At 41.4% G+C, this 21,758-nt stretch overlaps 1 protein-coding gene across 1 annotated transcript in view; it reads left to right on the forward strand.

Annotated features, from left to right (window-relative positions):
• TPH2 (tryptophan hydroxylase 2) overlaps positions 1-21,758 on the forward strand; it is a 277,456-nt gene that overhangs the window by 75,983 nt on the left and 179,715 nt on the right. Inside the window, exons 5-7 of the mRNA XM_066589875.1 lie at positions 7,074-7,141; positions 11,181-11,377; positions 14,229-14,364. Coding sequence (XP_066445972.1) covers positions 7,074-7,141; positions 11,181-11,377; positions 14,229-14,364 — 401 coding nt within the window. The remainder of the gene's footprint in view (positions 1-7,073; positions 7,142-11,180; positions 11,378-14,228; positions 14,365-21,758) is intronic.

Here is a 21,758-nt window from a genome sequence, read left to right on the forward strand (position 1 = left end):
GTAAAAACATACATAAATGGGAGGTCAGAGGCCAGCTCATTTCTGCTGCGGAGCTAAGAGGACGTCTGAGCGGCAGCTGAAGGTATTGTTACAACAGAAGCTAAAATGGCCACAGGGCTATGGCTGGCACTGAAATGGCCACCGAAGGCGTGGCCTGACTGGGCGATGGTGACGGGAGGGTCCAGGAATACTACATACTAGACACGTATCAAGATATATCGACTGGTATTGGCCCCAATAACAACACGGCCATCTAGGGGCAGGACAAAAGGGAGAAAAACATCGTCCATGACACGGCCGGGGCGGTGCCCTCAGATGGTGAAGAAGGACTGCCTTTCTTTGTCTTCAACTCAAAGCATATGAATAATCGCCATCTTGAATCTGCAACTTTCTTACTTCAACTTTACGTTACTTACTGAAACATCTTTCTCTGCAAACTTAAGCAATCGTCTATTAACTACAATCCCTTCATTATCAGCTAACACACTTTCCAAGCCTTCTCCGACAGCCCCCACCTTTGTAAAACGGCTGTCCGCTCTCTGTGAATATGAACTATTCCCTGCATTTAGACTCATAGATAAACACATATGCTGGGTTTTGAATTCCACACCTTGTGCACATCCAATGTGGAACATCATCAGTCTTATCAGAGCCCTCATATGGAGGCGGTCTGACAGGCTTACGGTACTTGTAAGACTTTACATGTTCTTCAATCCATTCAACTTCCTCATAACCTTCAGCTTTCAACTGTACAGAAACCTTATGCCACATTTCAGCGTCTTTCAATAAACCAGCATCATTCAGTGACCCTCTACACTTAATCAACATTTCTGACCACAATCCAGGTTGTAGCCTGCCACCAGACGGCATACCCACTATCTCACATAACTTCTTAACCTTCTTCACATACTCCTTCCCTCCTCTACATGACACCAAGTGGACAGGATCCAGGAGACCAGTAACACTGGACTTCTTCTTAAAGAACTTCAACATGTTTCTAATATCCGAGCCCTTTTTCCACTGGAGGTCTGACGCCCTATGCTCAATCACGTGATGTTCAAAGACTTTCACGTCTGATGCCCTATGCTCAATCACCCCCTGGAACCTATACTCATGGATACTTTTAAATACACCTAATATCCGAGCCCTTTTTCCAATGGAGGTCAGAATCGCCCCCTGGAACCTATACTCATGGATACTTTTAAATACACCTAATATCCGAGCCCTTTTTCCAATGGAGGTCAGAATCGCCCCCTGGAACCTATACTCATGGATATCTTTAAATACACAATAAATTTGCAACAACAACTTAGGTACCTATATCTATCGATTCTGTCCCTTGGTGTCACTTAAGATTACCCAAGACCTGAGGTAACAATGTCTATTGATGACAGCTTAACAATTGTACATTGAAATAACGACTGACCGCAGGACAGACTACAATCAAACGTGCCAAAACAGACCACGGTAGACATCATATATATGTATATATGTGACTTACCGCGCTGTATGGGGTTGATCAGTCCCCGGACTTTGGCACGGCTGATATCATCAATCCAGGTCTGTGTCGCAGTCCAATGGTTATCATCAGCGTCAATCAATAAATATCCTGCCGACTACGCCAGTTGTTAAGGACCGTTACACATGACCGGTCACATTAACCTTTCAAGCCTTGGGTTCCAAATTAGTTCATACCTGGATGCATCAGAGAGGCCAAAAACTATGATGTATAGTAATTAGCTCTCACAGATATGTAGAGATGTGCCGCGGCAAGTATATACAGCCCACTCTGCTTAAGGCGCGTACACACACTGAATCTTTATTGACTGAGTATATTTCTTAATACAGAAAATGAATACGTCATTAGTCATGAGGTTTAATCTCATTGGGTTAGAAATAACAATAGAATCATGCACTGTTTAGTGAGAATATATTTATGTTCTCAAGCTTCAGCGTTATCTCGTCCTCCCTGGTCCTCCCTTTGTTATTCAACTCGCTGTAGTACAGTCAATTCCCTTGTCCAAGTTTCTCCGCAGGTGTGGGAGGACTTTTCCTGATAACAGCTGTGTCCAGACTTGGTTCTCATGAAAAAGAACAGAGAGACACATCATTACGCATTGCAACGAATCTCCTGCTCTAAAGCTATTTCTGCTTGAATAATTGTTTCATCACACACAAGCTTATTTACATCTTATAATGCTCCATTTTGTATCTAGCGGCCATTTTGAGACAGATTCTTCCATTTTATGGACCTGTACCTTCTCAATAGTAAACCTCGCCCCCACAAGCATTGCTCTGATTGGTTCTCGAGCAACCGCAGCTCAGCCAATCAGAGCCGGAGCTCGGTGAACCAATCACAGCATCGCATTGCCGCGGTGCTTGGGAACGAATTAGAGCAATTGCTTGCTGGAGGCGTGGTCTACAAACCCTGTTACCAGCAAGCGGTGCTTTGTCGGCGCTGAGGACTGCACGGACAACTGCTGGAGTGCCGGAGACCAGTGCGAGGGCTGGTGCCTGGTAGGCGAGTATAAGACACTGTGTGACTCCCGCATGTCACAGCTGCGCAGCATGCAGCGAGAATGGGATGACTTGGTGTGTATGCAAGCATAATACGCACTAAGATAGAACATGCTGCAATCTTTATTTGCACACGTATTTTGCACAATATCTATGATCAGCAGCATAGGAACGTATGGCAGATTAGTACAGCATATTCTGCGCGCACAACCCATGCATGGAATACGCTGTAAGAACATGGCCGTGTGAAGGAGCCCTTAGAGAGCGCATCTAGAAGGTGTGAAGAGACTTAGAAGGTCATCCATGCTCCTCTGAGAAATATGCAAATGGGAAGATGGAACAATACCTCTACAGCGCCACCTATTGACTTGCAGGAATGCTACCTTCAAATAGGTTGCGCTGCAGAGGTATTGTTCCATCTTCCCATAAGTATATATGAAGAAACACAGACATACAAAAATAAAAGTGTAATACTGTACAAAAACAACTCTGCTACGGCTAAACGTCAAGTCACATATCGGAAAATGAAAATGATGTTGCTGTTTCTCCGTGGTCACTGAACGCCAGGATAATAAAGCGCTTGTGATACACCAGTAAGCTATGTAATTGCCTTATATACCTTGTTTCCATGCCTTTTAGGCTTTTACTGTTAGATATCATTCTTGTGTGAATCAGTAATGAATCCAAGTCTCTTGATATGTAGAGCATTTCATAGAAAAGTCCACCATGTTTATGGGCTGTCGGGCGTTTGATTGTCAGCTGCTTCTAAACAAACTTGTAAGAGGCACTGAGACTTTTAGAGAAGCACTTACAAATCTTGGTTACAGTTGCCTTGTACATAAATATCATATGCACCAGCGTTCCTGCCATTACTTTAACACCTAATCCCCAGGTCTCTGAGCATGGCTTATAACTCATGGCTTTGTTACACAGCAAACAATGAACTCTGAAAGAAAACGACAGCTGTGATTCTATTGAACTTCCATCTGATAGGATTAGCATGAGTTAGAGCAAGGCATAGGTATGCAGACAATAAATGTGCAAAGTTTATAATTCACCCATATAATGCCGGAGCTAAAAAAAAAAAGAAGAAAAGTTGGCTTATAAATAAGAGCTTTAAATGTTAGCTCTTTAACTCATAAAGCACTATAAACAAACACCAGATATTTCTACCTCTGTTGACAAGAAGAGATCAGACATTTCTTTCCCTACTATTAAATTTGGCTTTTTGATGGATTATTATCAGTCAATTGGATTGCAAAGAGTAGATTAATCAGAGAGTTGTGTAAATATTACTTTATAGCCAGCCGTAATTAGTATTGGGATTGCTATGATAAGCTCCACTATTTAGCCGCCTGCCATCTTTATAGAGTATGGTGGATTAATGAAACTTCGGATAAACAGTCTACCCTGTCAGTGCAGATGCTGTTTAATCAAGAATTATATCAGACTGCTTAGACCCCCTTGGGATTATCCCTCCAATCATTTAAACCAACATTTATTCTCTTCCCTCTCGGTGTGGGAGAAACTGGCAAACTGTATATTTACTGTCCATTTCCATTAAGACCAGTTTACAGCGGTACTTAAAAGAGCAGAATGGTTTTCTTCAAGCATATACAAGACGGAGAGATGCGTTACTGGTGTTCAGCTTCAAACATGTCAGCACTTTGAAGTGGACTGGCTTATCAGAATTCAATTTCAGCCTCAAAGTACCAATTTCCTTTTCAGCTGATATTTTTTTGCTGCCTGCAACATCTGGAAAATAAAAGGGGTTCAAATTAAGATTGATATCTCCCATCTTTTGTCGAATAATGAAAAGCTCATTTGTATTCGGTGAATAAGGAGAAATGTATGCAGAGTGCTGACATTTACAACATCTCTACTTATTGTGCGCGTGTTTTATGGCATATTTTAAGCCCTTGTATGTGTTTCTTTTACAGCGCTGAAAAACTGCACAGTATATGTGCAATACTCTTAAATAACAAAAACAGACTTTTCTCAAATTTGCTGTGATATTTCATAGTTTATAATGCAGTTAAATCACTTGACATCCTAATCTGAGGAGACATAAAAATGTAAAGGATTCACTGGAACTGTTTTTACTTAAAGTTCTGCTTACAGAGAAATTTCCATGCTGTGTAGAAATAAAGCTGGTATTATAATAATACCGCTGATGTTTTATAACCCATTTACAACAAATTCTCACAGTACTCTACGCTGATAAGTTTGCTTTCGTATGATTTAATGCAGGGATTATCAACCCTTTCCTCAAGTACATCTAAAGGACCTTCTAAGTTTGTTTTGGCATAAACCTATTTTAACTAACTCAGACTAACTAAAGAGTGAAATATCATTAATTGCTACCAGTCATTGTTACAAGGCTTGTATAAAGAGTCTAACTTTGGCTTAAAGGAAAGTTGCCTTCCAATAGGTGGCGCTGCAGAGGTATTGTTCCATCTCCCTTATTTGCATATTACCCACAGGAGCATGGATGGCCTTTAGAAGTCTCCTCACTCACTCACTCACTCACCTTCTAGGTGCTCTCCCTAAGGAGAAAATAGAGCGTTCCTGACCCATATCATTAATTGACACGCAAGGGATGTTGAGCTGAAACACCGGTGCCTAAAGGTTAAATCAAAGTTTTATTAAGTCAAACTGCATAGGCATTCTGTAGATAATGTAAAAAATCACGTACAGGGTCTTTTGAGTTATGCAGGGATCTTTAAGTATAACTACTGGTTTCCCCCGAAAGTAAGCCCTACCCTGGTTTTCGGAGAGGCTTCAAATATAAGCCCTCCCCAAAAATAAGCCCTGGCTAAAGTACATGAAAAAAAGCATCAATACTCACCTGGCCCACGGTATCTGAGTTCTTTGCGATGGTCCCCGGCGCTGCGGCAAGCTGCCGTGTCCTCCGCGCTGAGATATCCTGTGTGTGTGGGACAGGTGAGGGGGGAAAGGGAAGGGGTGGAGGAGTGGGAGTGGGTAAACTGCTCAAAACTGGGATCCTCCACCTAGCCAGACATCATTTTGTGGAGATTTTTGGAATCTGGTCCTATGGATATCTTTATACACGGATCAATCACTATTTCATGTATTTTTTTATTAACTTATTTCACTACCTGTTATCAGACCCAAAGCTCAGCTCTGAGAGGTGATCAAGGAAACTTGTGGAAAAAGAGGTTTAGGCTTAATGCATGCTGTGTTTTTTGAAATGATCCCACTGAATGCATGCATGGACGTATGCAACTGTGCACTTGTCTGCAATTAATTGCAATAAAATATATACTGTGTACAGCGTTATCTACATTTTTTAACTGTATTGAAAACTTCAGTTGACTCTGTTTTCCAATAGCACTGCGGGTGAGGGATCCTGACATACCGCAGTTAAATATAGGATAAAAAAAAACATCCTTGTTTTCCAGGACTTTTCCTAAGGATAGATCATCAATAATTAATTGGCAGGGGTCCACTACTTGGGACACCTGTCAGTTAGTTGAATACAATGGAAGCTGTGACTGCAGTTTTTAACCCGGACCATTACAATGCAGATGGAGCTGTCAGCTTTAGGCTTCATCCCCTCTGACAGCTGGCCTGATATCAGTTGATAGCCTGGGGTCCTGAGCGACACCCAATGCTGATCAACTATTAATGACCTATCCTTAGAATAGGATATCAATAGTAAAGTCCAAGAAAACTCCTTTAGTGCCTATGGACATACCAGTGTATGCACCTAGAGAGCTTCCCAGTGTACCACAGATGCAGTGTAAATCAAATTACTTGGTTTAGAGTGTTTCCAGACTATGGCCGGCTCACACGACCGTACGGTAAAACGATGTATAAAAATCACAGCATTCTACCGATGCAGGGGACTGTGTATCCTTGCATATAATGAAAAAAGTTTGGTACCGTGCTAGCCAGTAGAGCAAAATGTGATTGTTCCCAGCAAGAGAAGCCAAGTAATCTTGTAGACAAGATACCTTTTAATGGCTAACAAAAATACCTGATGTTATAGTGACATTTCGAATCTCTCAGGATTCTTCCTCAGGCATAATGAAACGGATCAGAAGAGGCGCACATATATATATATATATATATATATATATATATATATATATACACACACACATACTTATGACAAGGCACAGATATGGATGTAATTAATTTGTACTTAAAGGAATACAACAGGATGAGTAGAGAAATAAATAAATACTTAAATTGTCCACTGCTAAAGATGTGAAGGTTTTATGGTCCCTGAGTTAGTGCTAGAGGGTCACCAGGCCAGCAGTGTTATCTGTGCTATATATGTCTCATACTTCCCAGTCATCCTCTTGAAGATGAATCCTCGTTCGTGTGAGCTTGGCCTTAAACTTCAAGTTTATATACTCATACAGTATTGTGGGAGATAAGATACCACATCCATGGGATTTTAATTTGCAATAGTAGCCTGTGATAATTACATGGCCATGGATGCATACAGTGTGCAGACATATTTCTTTGTAGATTTTCTTTCTTCTGCCTCTGCTAATACATTAGATTTGGTTGTTTTTTCTTTACAGGGATTTAAGGACAATGTATATCGACAAAGAAGAAAATACTTTGTGGATGTGGCCATGAATTATAAATAGTAAGTTCCTATCACTGTTTTCCTATATCTTTATGTCATAGGACTCACACATTGTGCTGTGAAGCAGTTGTTTAGTTCTTCCGTAATACTGCAGAATTGTTACACATTATACATATTACATAAAGGGAACCTGAATAAAGACAAATTGGGTTGAATTATTAATGCATTTATTTAAAGTGTGGCTATTGTTTCATTTTTGTGCTCTCAGGGATTGGAAATGAGTTTCCTTCTGTTATAGAACTCTAATCCTCCTCTTTACTTTCACACTTTACAAGTTAAATGCTAAAACTCTGCTTTCCTGCAGCTGCCATTGCATTGGGGTATTCTGACTCACATTTTTACATATTTACACACTGTAAAAAATCACAGCAACACCTATTTTGGTCCATATTACGGACCAAAATGGCTATTAAAGTCAATAGAATTGGGTAAATCTACAGTTAATACACATAATTAGAGATGAGCAAGCGTACTCGTTAAGGACAGATACTCGAGCGCGTATCGTCCTTACCGAGTACTTGCCTGCTCGCCAGCAAAGATTCGGGTGCCGGCGTGGGTGAGCATTGTGTTGCAGGAGTGAGCAGGAGTGAGCGGGGGGTGGGGGTGGGGTGGGAGAGAGATCTCCCTCCCGTTCCCTGCCCCTGCCGACACCCGAATCTTTGCGGGCGAGCAGGCAGGTACTCAGTAAGGACGATACTCGCTTGGGCATCTGTCCTTACCGAGTACGCTCGCTCATCTCTACACATAATACATGCATATTTGCGTACCAAATCAATGGACCTGTTTGTTTTTTGTTTGTGCCTGTGAAAAATGCTATTAATACACCCGCAAAAAAAAATGCGAAGGTCCAGATATGCAGGCCTCATGTCCACGGGGAAAATCAGGCCTGCTACGGATTCTACATGGAGAATCCGTAGCGGGTCCCTCCTGCCCCGCGGACATGAGCGCTTAAAATAGGAATTTAAAAGAATTAACTCACCTGCAGCGGACCGGGAAGGTCTTCTCATCCTCACCGCCGGATCTTCTTTTTCGGCCGGCGGATGAACTCGTTACGCCCGCGGCACGTCGCCGGCGGCACGTCGCCGGCGTGCCGCGCGCATGCGCCGGGCACATCCGTCGAGCCGAAGCAAGAAAGGTCCGGCGGTGAGGAAGAGAAGACCTTCCCGGTCCGCTCCGGATGGGTAAATACTTTTAAATTCCTATTTTAGGTCTCCCGCGGATCCGGACGGCTTCCATAGGCTTCAATAGAAGCCCGCGGGAGCTGTCCCCGCGGGAGACCCGCACGAAAATGGAGCATGGTCCAGATTTTTTCATGCTCCATTTTTTTTAAAATCACTTTTATTGACCATCCGCGGGTATTTATCTACCCGCGGGTGGTCAATGCATCCCTATGGGGTGCGGATCCGTGCGCGGGAGAAGAGTTAAAATCCGCTGTGGATTTTAATTCTTCTTTTGCCCGTGGACATGAGGCCTAAGTGTTTCGGTCCGTGAAAACACTGCCTATTTGTAGACTGAAAACTGCATATGCCTGTGTGAACGAGTCCAAACAAACTAATATGTAAATAAAAAAGCAACTTGCTTAAATTCCAGTATCTGCCTGCAGTGCTTTGGAAGCATAAATTACAACCATACACTTTCTATATTTCATATTGTTGAATCGAAATGTTAGTATTGAACCTCATGATGGCAACCCAAAAAGTGATGCCACAATCAAAGCAGATTCTAGAAGACAAGTTGTCAAGACATGTGGAACAATCATGAAACTTCAGAGGAGTTGCAAGAGTTGACAGCTCAGCCTCAAGTCTCAAGATATTTCAAAATGGTAATGTTTCAAAACTGTAGATATAGAGACTTGGCAAAATGGTAATCACAGGGGAGCAGCACGGTCTAAGTCTCTGCCAACCAGAATGAGCAAGGCATACAAATAGCAATGCTTTGAACACCACAAGTCTTATTGTGTCTGGTGTGCTGCAGGTACAGCATTTGATATTGTTACCATCGTAACCATTAGACCAATTTACTGTTGTTAAGGAAAACATGGATTCTGAATTGTGGCAACAAATTCTCAAGGCGTATTTATCATTGCATAAACTCCTTAGCCCATTGTTCTTGGGCAGCTGTAGATATATATTAGATGTAGTATAGACAGATATGTTCCGTCTAACAGGTTTCTGTCTCCATCCATACTGAAAGGGTGAGCTCCCTTCCTAGTGTGATATAAAATATATACTTTGACCAATCAAATATCCTCCCTCTACAGCTCCCCCATTGCTTTACTCTTCATGGTCTTTCAGTAAAACACTAAGTAGCTGCAGCTACATCTCTGCCCTCACCCTCCTCTCTGTCTTCTATTTCCTATAGTCTATACAGATTTCATGGTAATAGACATTTTCTGACCATTTACAGGGGTCTCTTAAGAGTGAATTTGAATTGCGGATTCCGTTCATACGATACACAGTAATACGCGGGCATTCAAATGCATTGAGTTTCACAGTTTCGCTCACACTTGTGGGTAGGAATTGTGGATTCTGTGATTGGAAGAAAAATCGCAGCATCCTCTATTTTGCCACGGATTCCACACATATGAGCTCCATTGGTCTCTATGGATGTGTTCGAAATGCAGTGCATACACAATCACAATGAGTATGGTCGTGGATTCGTATGCAAGTCGCTAGGAGAGCAGATAGCAAATGATATATTGAAAGCAGGAATTTGTGGGCAGACAATATAGGACAGAGTCCCGGGAGCAACAAACCTATCCAGACTGTCTGCAACCTCCGCTTATTCTTCTGGACTCTTCCTCCACAAGAATAAGTGGCTTAAATACAAAAAAGTAGTATAAACCAGCCAGGCCTAGAGAGGAGTATCCCGTTCCGAAGGTATAACCTCAGAACATCTCACCACGACAGCACAAGGGAATGTCGCCTTGGTGGTTGCCTGAGCGGTAGAAGGGTGTTTCCATGGGGTCGGGCAACTTTCTGATAACATTCCCTGCTTGTGTTCATTCTTCCACGTGGACAATACGCTCTACATCCACGCAGAAGACCATACACATACCTGACCATACTTAATTCGCTTCGATGGTCATATGCAGGTCTTCAACTGTGGATAGACGCTCATGAAATCCGACACGTTCATGTGAGCCTGGCCTTAGAGAGAGCCTGCAGCCAGGGAAAGGGAAACTGCAGGCGGTTGAAGGGTGACGAACATACCACTTTCCCTTAAATTTAGCAGTAGGTGAATATACATACCCCTTCAAAGCCCAACCTTAGCTCATTGTGGTGGACGGGTGAACTGCTTCAGGAGGAATCTCATGCTGGCCAGTATGGCTCTGGCCTGGAAAAGACCTAATAAACTACTGCAATATTCTATTATAAAATTCAGTGGATCAACCTAATCCTTAGTCAGGTAAGATACCAACCAGTGAGCCCTCTGGCTGGGTCATACTCAACCTACTACTGGGCAAGTGAGAACAGTTAGACTGACTAACCAAAGCATTAACGTAATGCAAAGGAGAAAAATAAAATATATATGTGTTTTTTAATTTTTTAGAACTCATTAATATTTTGCATATCATTGTGTTCAAAGGGCAGTAGCTTGCAATTGTGATATGGAACTGTCTTCAGGGAAGGCGGCATCGTCATTTTGTGCTTGCACTACAATAGCATTTCCTATGCCAATTACTGGTGCAATTGTATTGCCCGTGGCACTCAGCTTGATTCTGGCGTTAACTTTTCTAATAAAGGTTAGAAAATGATTATTTGCCATAGGCAATACCAATGTTTTGCATATAAAGTGGTTTTCATTATACTTGACCCTCTTTTGGTCAGGTCAATGGTCAGAGCACCAGGCACTTGATGCTGAACTGATTCACTGAATTATTAGCAATAAAAATGAATAAAATGAACTGTAAGTATTATAGGTAACAGGCCTGACCATAGTAATATACTGTTAGTACTATCTTTATAGCAGTGCTGGGTTTCCATAGTAAATTTGTTTGTACTTTTGTTGTAATTCATATTTTATGTTGTGCATTTAGTGGACAACCAATTCCAAGAGTGGAGTACACAGCGGAAGAAATAAAGACGTGGGGCACTGTGTTCAGAGAACTTACAAAGCTCTATCCAACTCATGCCTGTAGAGAATACTTGAGGAACCTGCCTTTGTTAACAAAATACTGCGGCTACAGAGAAGACAACGTACCGCAGCTGGAGGATGTTGCACTTTTTTTGAAAGGTGAGCTTTGAAGCATACTTAGTTGTGACATAATTGTTAACACCACAAAAAACTACTCTAGGGCATTTGTAGAAAAGAGATGCTTTATAGAATATGTCTGTCTTCAATAAAACATAAGAATCACCAGTAAATATGAGAGCTCTGCATTATTCTCTTGCTATCACACTGGTAAAAATGTCATAATCGCTATATTTGTTTCTGAAACACAAGGGTGGCAACTAGAGATGAGCGAGCATACTCGCTAAGGGCAATTGCTCGAGTGAGCATTGTCCTTAGCGAGTACCTGCCCGCTCGGAAGAAAAGAGTCGGCTGCCGGCGAGGAGCTGCGGGGGAGAGCGGGGAGGATCGGAGGGGAGATCTCTCTCTCCCTCTCTCCCCCCCCCCCCCCCCGCTCCCACCTGCTCAACGCCGCAACTCACCTGTCACCTGCGCCGGCAGCCGAACCTTTTCTTCCGAGCGGGGAGATACTCGCAAAGGACAATGCTCACTCGAGTAATTGTCCTTAGGGAGTATGCTCACTCATCTCTAGTGGCAACCAGTGTAGCTCGTTGTGATTGGCTGATTATTGCTAATTTGGATCACTCTGATCCCATTTTTAGCAAAAAATCACTAAAATATTGTCTCTCTGCTTTGAGGAGAAAAGACGGATGTGTTGGCTTAGCACTGCTGTCTTGCAATGTTAGAGTTCAAGATTTTTATCTGACCTTGTTGGGGATTGGAACCCGGGACCCCGCCACTGCAGGGCAGCAGTGCTAAACACTGGGTTGCCGCCACCACCACCGTTATTATTCAAAGAGGCCAAATTAAAGAACCTGATTTCTACTCCTATTGATTTTAATGGAAGTCGGAATTGGGAGCCCCGATCCACAATTACTTTTCAAAATCAAGTTGATCCCTCCCGACCCGATTATTTCAATAATTCTTCAACACTAGTGGCAACCAATGTGGCTGCTAAAATAACTCCCACAGTTATGGCACATCTTTCCTAGACTATCAAAGTCAAATCTAGATATGCAGTGATATAGAAGTGGAGGAAGGCAGATGTATAGTGCAATTTAGAAGTCTGGAAAAGTTGGTGGCAAGTTTTGTGGAAACTGTAATGGCAATCATGTTGCCTGCCATTCAACTTTAAGGAAACGACTGTGGAGAAGTCAAGACTTACATGGGTAAGTCTATATGGGTTGGATTTACTGCAGATCATTTCTGTAATGTTATATACTCATGTGGATTTGGTGAAGAAGATTTGTCACGGTGGATTTTGCTGTGGAAATTAAAAAGTATGGTTTTTGCTTTATGGTTTTACTGCATATTTGCAAGTAATATGCAGCAAAATCCCCAACAGTACATTCCTTGCCGAAGTTATTGTGGATTTTTACTTCCCCATTGAAGTTAATGGGGATTACTACAAAGAATCAGCCAACTATACACAAACAAAAATTGGCATGCTGTGGATTTAAAAATCTATTCTGCAGGTTAACTTCCGGGTCGAAAAGCTCGGTACTATATGGATGAGATTTCTTAAAATGGTGCAAATTTGCATGAAAAATCTAGAGAATTCCTGTCCCTTGTAAATTCATGGTCACAGCCTTGTTTTTTCTGATACAAAGCTCCAAATCTTCTCTTCACAAAGCCCAAGAATTAGATGACAAAATTCTTGCTGCATCTCTAGGAATTTACTGAAGATGAGCCATCATGCTGCTGCACACCAGTCATAATGCAAAATTAGGAGATTGCCTCAAGCGTTATTCCTCTTCCCTCTTCACTGTAGGGGAGTTGGCTGCTTAACAGACGTATGGTCCATCACTGCATCTTAAATTTAGTAGGGAGATGGAGTCTTTGGATGTAAGATGTGACTGCTCTTTTCATACATATGCCACTATTATCCTGTGTGAGTATTACCCAATTAATAAAAGGAATATGTTACATGACTAATAGTTTCCACATATGTCATTTCTATCAATCCTTCATTACAAAGAGATTCCGTTGAAGACTGAATTAAGTCTCACAGCAGGTGGCACTGTTACACTGATATGAATGAAAAGCATGGGCACACATCTCTCTGGTAAGGAATGGTATTGCAAGGGACAGGTCACTTCATAGTGAATGAACATGCATTCCATAGATATACTGTACACCAGAAATGTTCTGTCTACAATTTCTATAAAAGTGGATGCTTACAAAAACTTTTAGAAGAAGTAGGTTGGAAAAAAAATTGAAAAGTTGATGCATTTTGCACTAGTTCTATTAATCTTCATGTAAAAAAAAACTTTTAGTGAGTATGTGAAAACTATGTCCCATATTTTATGATAAATAAATGAATGAGTCAGTTTAGCTAAAAGCTCCCAGTCCCAGAAAACAGGGCATCTAGTATTCAGTATCTGTTTAACTATCATTTAATTCACCGTACATCATGCAATCATTTACCGTGACAGAATGCAGCGCTCTCATATTTATGCTCAGTGTGCCCTCTGTAGTTCCTTTCTTCTCTCTCCTAAGATTATTTTAACTAGTGTGTAGAAAATTCATGTGGTCGCCTATGATTTCCAGCCCAGGGGAAGGGTTTTGATATATACATTATTATTCACCACAACTTTAGGTGGCAGATGAACTAAAGGGCCTGATGCTAATGGAAAAGCATAAAAGACCGGAGGCTTTTCCAGCACCACTGGATACAAATGTATTCTACTTTTATATGTGGATGCACGTGCTGTAGGAGAACCATATTTTAGTCCTAATAGGATAATTATAGTATATTAAATTCCCTGTTTTAGTATTTCAGATGTCTGAAATATCTTTTCCACAACATTTCCCTTGATGGATGCTTAACTAAGTATTCTTGTCTTGTATATAGAAAGATCTGGATTCACAGTGAGACCTGTGGCTGGATATCTCTCCCCTAGAGACTTCTTAGCTGGGTTAGCCTATAGAGTGTTTCACTGCACCCAATACATCAGACATGGATCAGATCCGCTCTATACACCTGAGCCGTAAGTATTTTGTTTTTCTAATTTGTAGCTTGAAGAATTCAGACTACGGAGATTAATATGCAGCTGAGGATGCAGCTTTTAAATTACAGCACATCCAATTATGCTAGGGTTCCTCTGTGCACAATACGACTAATGAACAACATCTGTCATTTTCTATCCAAGAAAATCAATAAAGGTTGGGTTCACTTGATTATAGGAAAATACATGTTTCACAATCCTGTTCTGGATGCAGTTATTTCTTTGCACTGAAGGCAGTGCCCGCACATCTTTAGTTAGACTTGACTCTTCTTGCTAAATTATACCTAAAAGCAATTATAAGAGAACACTCCAGACTAGAGTGAACCTTTGGGATTTAACGTAGGTACAGTTCCAAGTTTAGTTTTGAAATCCTAGTGACTTCCATAAAGAGAATGATTTGGATTAACCGTGCTTTGCGCAGTCAGCGGTATTATTTATATACATTTTGGATGGAAGCCAAATATAAGTATTTTATTGAAATAAAACTTCTACATGGCATACACTGCATAACTGGAATAATGATAATACTGTTAATGAAACGTTTTTCAATAGTGCATTAGTAGTGCTATGTACCCATAGGGCAGACGCCAAGATAGAAATGGTAGAAGTGGGGCTGAGGAACCTATGCTTAGATTGAAGACTACTTCTGGGACACCTACTAAAAAATGTAACATGTTTTTGTGGTGTGATAGCTGCCCATAAATGTTTTCTTAATCAAAGCTGTATGCTATTCCGTTAAAAGATGGCACACATAAATGACTGGCAATGTTAAACAATGCTTCAATTCTTAAAAAACCCGAAAGAAACCAAAAGTTTAGATTGCTCGCTCTCTGTTCGAAGTGGATGTCTAGAACATTTTTTTTTTAAATGCCCTAGCTCACATTTGCATTATTATCTCTTATCCTGCGGCAATATGTCAATATTACCGTTCCATGGAAAGTCTGTCCAGATGATGTCTTCCTTAAGTGATATAATCGTGATCACAATGTCCACAGCCTTGCCTTTGGCATGTTTCTGCATGTACAGTGAAGCCCCTGTCATAGATTCTGGTCAGTAAAAGTAGTGCTGAACATTTTAATGATTGCTCAAACACAGAAACAATTTACTTCAAACAGACAGGTGAATATTTAAAGAAAAAAAGGGAATTTTACATACCTCGGAGAAGAGTGGAGTTTTTAGTGGAACTGAAGCCCAAATCATAAAATAGCTCAGTCAGCCAGAGAGAAATCATTTGCAGGCTATAATTCTGTCCGTACACACTAGATAGCTGTTGGCCAAAGACTCATACATTCTAATAACGCCTAACTAATACTATTACCCCCCACAGACATGCTGGCTTGGTTTATACCTCTGTCCTCAATGGAAAGAGGGGAACAAGCTGCTGCCTCTGGCAGCGGCTTATCTTCTCTGAGAAGAAAAGGATAGGGAATGTTGAAAATTAGCAGGCCAATATTTATTTTCCCCAATATCTGCTGTTGATGGAAAGTTGGGACAGTTCCATATAGATTAGATGGTCTTCTGGTCCTACCAAAATCGGACAGTTTGGCTGACATTAAATTGTATGACCACGTTAACCCATGATTTGTTAGAGTAGACTTTTACCACTCTCTTTAGCCTTTTGTTAAGATGAAAGTACTGATCCCCAACTAGATGACAGTCAGTAGTACATATCAAAATATTAACAAAGCTAATGCAGAGTTGCATGCTGGATCAGATCTGCAAGGTGATGGTTGAAACTTTACAGAGCTAGAGTTGCACTTCAGTGTAATAGGCGTCGGACAACAGGCAGTTCTCAAAACTGTTATTGAGTTGGTGCTAACTAATATGTGGTGCAGAGCCCAAAGTGCCTGAAAGTGCAGTAACCTGTGACAGATTTCAGTGCTGAAGACCCGGCGACTTATTTTGAAGAGAAAATATACAACATCTGGAAGGAAATAATTCTCTAATCCTCGATTGCCTTTGATCCCCTTCCCTCCTGCACTTCCTTTAGTTTACTCTCAGCATTCGACCCAAAAACAGAAGAAGTCTCCTGGCTCCTCTCTTCTTCTTGCCCTTCTACCTACATTAGTGACGCTATTCCATCATTATTTCCAAAATTATTTTTTTACTTCCTGTACATTTTATCCTTAGGGTTCATTCACATGGGTGTATGCATACAACGCTGTGAGGACCCTGCAGCGTTGTGGCATCGCAGCCCATTCACTCTGCTAGTAGAGAGCGGGCAGAGATCGCGTATGGGCTGTGATAGGCACTGCGCATGCCTGGGAGTCTGCTGTCATGGACATGCACAGTATGCCTTTTTTTCAATCAAATTCCCTGCTCTGTGCAGAATGGGCCTGCATGTTAAATGCTGACCATTCGCAGGCATTGCGAAGGGGCAGCGTTTCAATATGTAGCCATTCAAGGGCTGTGTATGAAATGTGGAGAAATAGAGCATGCTGCGATTCATTTCTCCTGTGCTTTATATACAGTATCTCCTCGCAGTTCCAACGCAGGTGTGAATGGAAGAATGAAAGTCCATAGACTTTCATTGCCTCCATTCATCACGTGTTACACATGGGAAATATGTGTGCATAATAGGCGGTGACAATACGCCCGTGTAAATGAGCCCTTAGTAAAACAAAGAAAAACGGAAAGCAATTTCAAGGAAAAAAGGTATTAAAAATAAATATATGTTGCAGAAAAAAAAGCTGCAAAAATAATTTTGGCAGCCCAAGAAAAAAAATAGGGCCTAAAACCACCATATGTGTAAAGTTGCTAAAGTGCCTGGTTCTTTAGGACTGTAACACTCTGGTTCTTAAGGGGTTAAAGGTCCCTAGATAATGACAGCAGATGCCATAGCCAGCTCTCCATCTTGCAGCTACAGCCTTGTTCAATACAATGTCATGAGCTGTGGTGTTACCTTGAAGATGGCACACAGCAGTTCCAAAAGGGCCAACATACCCCTGCTGTAGCAGATCATGCCGGCCCATTGCTGGTAATACATGTGGCCCTGTGTCTACAGGGGTTTTGTGATGGTTCTTCACTCCACTCGCTCATTCCACAGTTTAGTTCAGTCTTCAGCTTCATGTAAGCAAATGTGAATGGTATACATGCACTGCTTATATCTGTGGACATCAGATAGACTGGGTTAATATTATTTTTCATCTTAATTCAGATCCAGGATATTTGAAAATAATACTGGTATGGAAATGGCGTTACTGTTACATTTGACACATTTTCTCTCCTGTTTCACTGAGTCTTATTTAGATTGATGGCAAGGTTGCTAAAATCTCTCTCCTGTGAAAAGAAAATTTATATGAATGGGGTGGTAATGACAGAGGGCTTCAATATCTTCGTATCGGCCAGAAAATGCTTGCAGGAGCACAAGTCAATGCAGTATAATGAGAATTTTCCATTAGGGAGTCAAATAGTCAAATTTATCACAAAAGTAAAGTGTTACAAGTTTGAGAAAAAGGAAACATGGGAGGGGAAGAACATTATACTCTATCTATCTATCTATCTATCTATCTATCTATATCTATCTATCTATCTATCTATCTATCTATCTATCTATCTATCTATCTCATATCTATCTATCTCCTATTTATCTCATATCTATCTATCTGGTATCTAATTCATATCGATCTACTATCTATCTATGTCTCATATCTATCTATATCTATCTTGTATCTAGAGATGAGCGAACGTGCTCGTTTAGAGCAATTACTCGATCGAGCATCGCTTGAGTGGGGGTGAGTCGGGATGAATGGGGGCGAAAGAGAGAGAGCTCCCCCCTGTTCCCCCCCTGCTACCCCCCGCTCCACCCCACCACCCCCCAGTGCCCCCCGAATCTTTTCGTCTGAGTAGGCAGTTACTCGAAAAAAGCGATGCTTGATCGCTCATCTCTACTTGTATCTATTTCGTATCTATCTGTCTGTCTGTCTTATATCTATCTGTCCTATAACTATGTATCTCATATCTATGTCTATCTATCTTATATCTATCTATCTCATATCTGCTATCTATCTAGTATCTATCTATATCTATCTTGTATCTGTTTTATATCTATCTATCTTCTATCTATTTCATATCTATCTATCACTGCATTTTGCATCGATGAGGATTACTCTAAATCAGAAATACATTAGTTACTTATTATATAGACTGTTCTATGGACAGATTAGGTATTTTCTAGAAGTATCTTTCATCAGAACATTCTTTTAGGTTTGCAAATCATGATAAAGCTTACATTAGGGTCACATGTTAATGGAATTATTATACTAATGATTCTCTTTAAAGATCTTCCTTTTCTTTAGAACATGATAAGCCCACAAGGCCTCTCGTGATTTCTACAAGGCCACTTAAAAGCATTTCTCTTATGTGATAACTCTCATGTGGCTAATAATACCTATATAGATCAATCACAGTGTTGGCAAATAGCTAACAGCAGCATTAGGCTTTCTCTTCTAAAAAAGTCCATTCCAGGGAAAGGGGCAAAGCTCGATACAATGTATTCACTTGTCCAGGTTTTCAGCGTCTGGATGTAAACAAGAATGTCTCTAATCACTGAAAGCAAACAGATCATGAAAATGGTAATAAATCCAAACATGTGTATTTAATAACAGTGCTTCATCCATTACCTGCTCTTTTATGGGATTTTTCTAAGAGTTATTTCATAAGGAATAACTGGACTTAAAGCCCTTTCACAGTTTATGTATGTAAAGGTATTAGTGTATCTTGACTCCACCAAGAAGTCCTGGTGGAGTCAAGAGTGACTGCTGGGTGACGGCCCCTGTACCTGATTGGCTGTACAATTGTTTCCCCTGCAGGTCCTGCCAGACCACTTTCATTCACATGTTGCCCCTCTAGTCCCAGATCCCGGTCCTGAATCAAGGTCCTCGCTGCTGCCGTCACTCTGCTATGGCTCCCCAGATGTGCGTTTCCCAATCCCAGCCCCTCTCCTATGCTCGTCGGCCTCCCTGCTGGTGCTGCAGAAGCTTACTTCTCCTCGGATATGGGCCACTATCAACGGTGCAGCTCCTCGTGCGAGGCAGCACAGACATGCACCCCGGCAGTTCAGCCAAGCATGACAGCTGCGCGGCCGCTCACCTTTCCGTTCTGCTCGCACCCTCCGTCCCCGCCCCAGTGCTCCGTCCCGCAATTCCGCTGTCACCACCGTTGCGCACCTGGAAACAGTGCTCACTCACGGCCGCTGCAGGAAAAGCACTCTTACTTCGGATATGGCCTCGCGGCTGCCGAAGTATTGTGGGTTGTTGCTTGTGTGCCGCTGGTGAAGGAACTGTGTCCAGGGGCTGCGCTGAAGGAGCTTTGTTCTGGGTGTGCGCCGCAGCAGACGCTGTATACTTTTTGTATGACACTTTAGTGGGCTTGCAGGACCTGATGCTGAAAACCCTAAGCAGCCAATCAGGGGGCGTCTATCCCCTCTCAATCTTGACTCCACCAGGAATTCCTGGTGGCGTCAAGATACACAAGTACCGTATGTAAATAATAGTCATACTGATCTTGAGTTAGACCGGATTCACATGACAGAATTTGCTCACGCATTTGTGCATCAAAGTTTTGCATGTGCAATACGCATAAACTAGATCACATATGTTTGGCCTGCACATTTCAGTCATGAAAAGAAATACACAGCATGCTCTATTTTCCTGCAGGAAAGAACACATCTCAACTCATTAAACTAATTGCCATTTCAATGGCTGAAAGTATTGGTGTGTGTTTTTTGGCAGGCACAAAAAGTACAGTTAATTATGCCGATGCGTGTGCAAATATGCAACGCCCATTCTACAAAAACTGAATTGAAAGTATGAAACCTGCACCAAAATCTGTGACACAATGTGTAGCAAACCAACAATATGTGAATACACCCTTACAGCCTTTATGATGGTCCACAGCTAAATTCATAGTTCTACCATTTGTTATTTGCTATTGGAAACAATAGGCAAATTTGCCATCAGAATGATCCCAAATGGCTTATTGTAGCTCAGCACTCATGCTTTGGGGCAAATGGATTCTATTCAGCAGTGGGTCTCAACCTGTGGTCAGGGGTGTATGCAACAGGCATACAGGTTTTGTCCACCTATCTCAGTATTATCATAAAAACTGCCATGATAATACCAGGATAGGTGGACACCACTGGACTATGCAAAGAAGCTCTACCTGTTCCTTCAGCAATGCAAAAAGAGAGCTACAGTAGATGAAGAAAATTGCCCCCAACTATATAAAGCTGCATTTCTGACTAAAGACATTTTTACCTATTTACGGGTTAGGGGATCCCAAGGATGGCACAGCCCAAGTGCTTCAAGTGCACATGGTTGATCACCACTCTATTCATTTCTATGGGACAGAGGAAAATTAATGTGCTTAGCTACCTCCCTCCATCCCATTCACATTGGGCATTCAGTGTGCACCACTCTTGGGAACACTGGGGGGTCCAGCAATCAGGCCCTCAGAAGTCAGACATCTATCCCCTATTCTGCAGATAGGGGATAAATGTCTTTATTTGGAAAATCCTTCAACCTGCATTGAGAGTAGTTTATATTCTACTGAGGCTGGATGGTGACATTTAATGTATTGGGGTGCGAGTTGGCGTTAATTGAACTGAAAGTTAGTGACAAAATTAATGGCACTGTGAGTGTTGGCATTAACTGTTCTTTGCATGGCCAGATAAACTGCATTGTGTGTGGATGGATTAATTGTGCCATATGTGACATAATTAATTGACCACTGAATAGCAATATTAATTGTACTAGGGGTAGTGGCACTTACAGCATAAAGTATTAATTGGATATTACATTAGTTAATATGGGAGTTTTAATTGTGCATTCTCCTGGTGTTTTAATTAAGCCTATTAACTGGGGGAAAATTGTGGACTGACATCAACTTTCTCTTGTGGTATTCTTAAACCTATTGTATTTAATTATTTGGATAGTTAGGAAAATTTGTCCAGCGCTCATAAGGATAAGGAATAAAAAAGAAGAACCAGAAAATTGGACTTACTTATAAGGGAGGTCTCATGTCCTCGAGACCTCCATATTGCAAAGTATACAGTCAGTCAAAATTTTTTCAGAGTACTTTAATTGGTCCAAAAGAGCAGATAAGTATAAAATAACAAAACAAATGGGTATACCAAGGTACAAGACAGTCTATGGGACGCGTTTCAAGGTGTCAGGGACCCTTTTATTATGCTTGATTATACTCTGCATTATGGAGCTTTCAAAACATGAGACCTTCCCTATAAGTAAGTCCAATTTTCTGGTTCTTCTATTGCATTCCTTATCCTTCTGAGCACTGGACAAATTTTCCTATGTATCAATTTTTTTCCCTGGATCTCCATTTGCGATATCTGGTGTTACTCCTTACATTCTCCAAAC

Source organism: Eleutherodactylus coqui, chromosome 2, assembly GCF_035609145.1.
Source record: "Eleutherodactylus coqui strain aEleCoq1 chromosome 2, aEleCoq1.hap1, whole genome shotgun sequence".
Taxonomy (NCBI): Eukaryota; Metazoa; Chordata; class Amphibia; order Anura; family Eleutherodactylidae; genus Eleutherodactylus; species Eleutherodactylus coqui.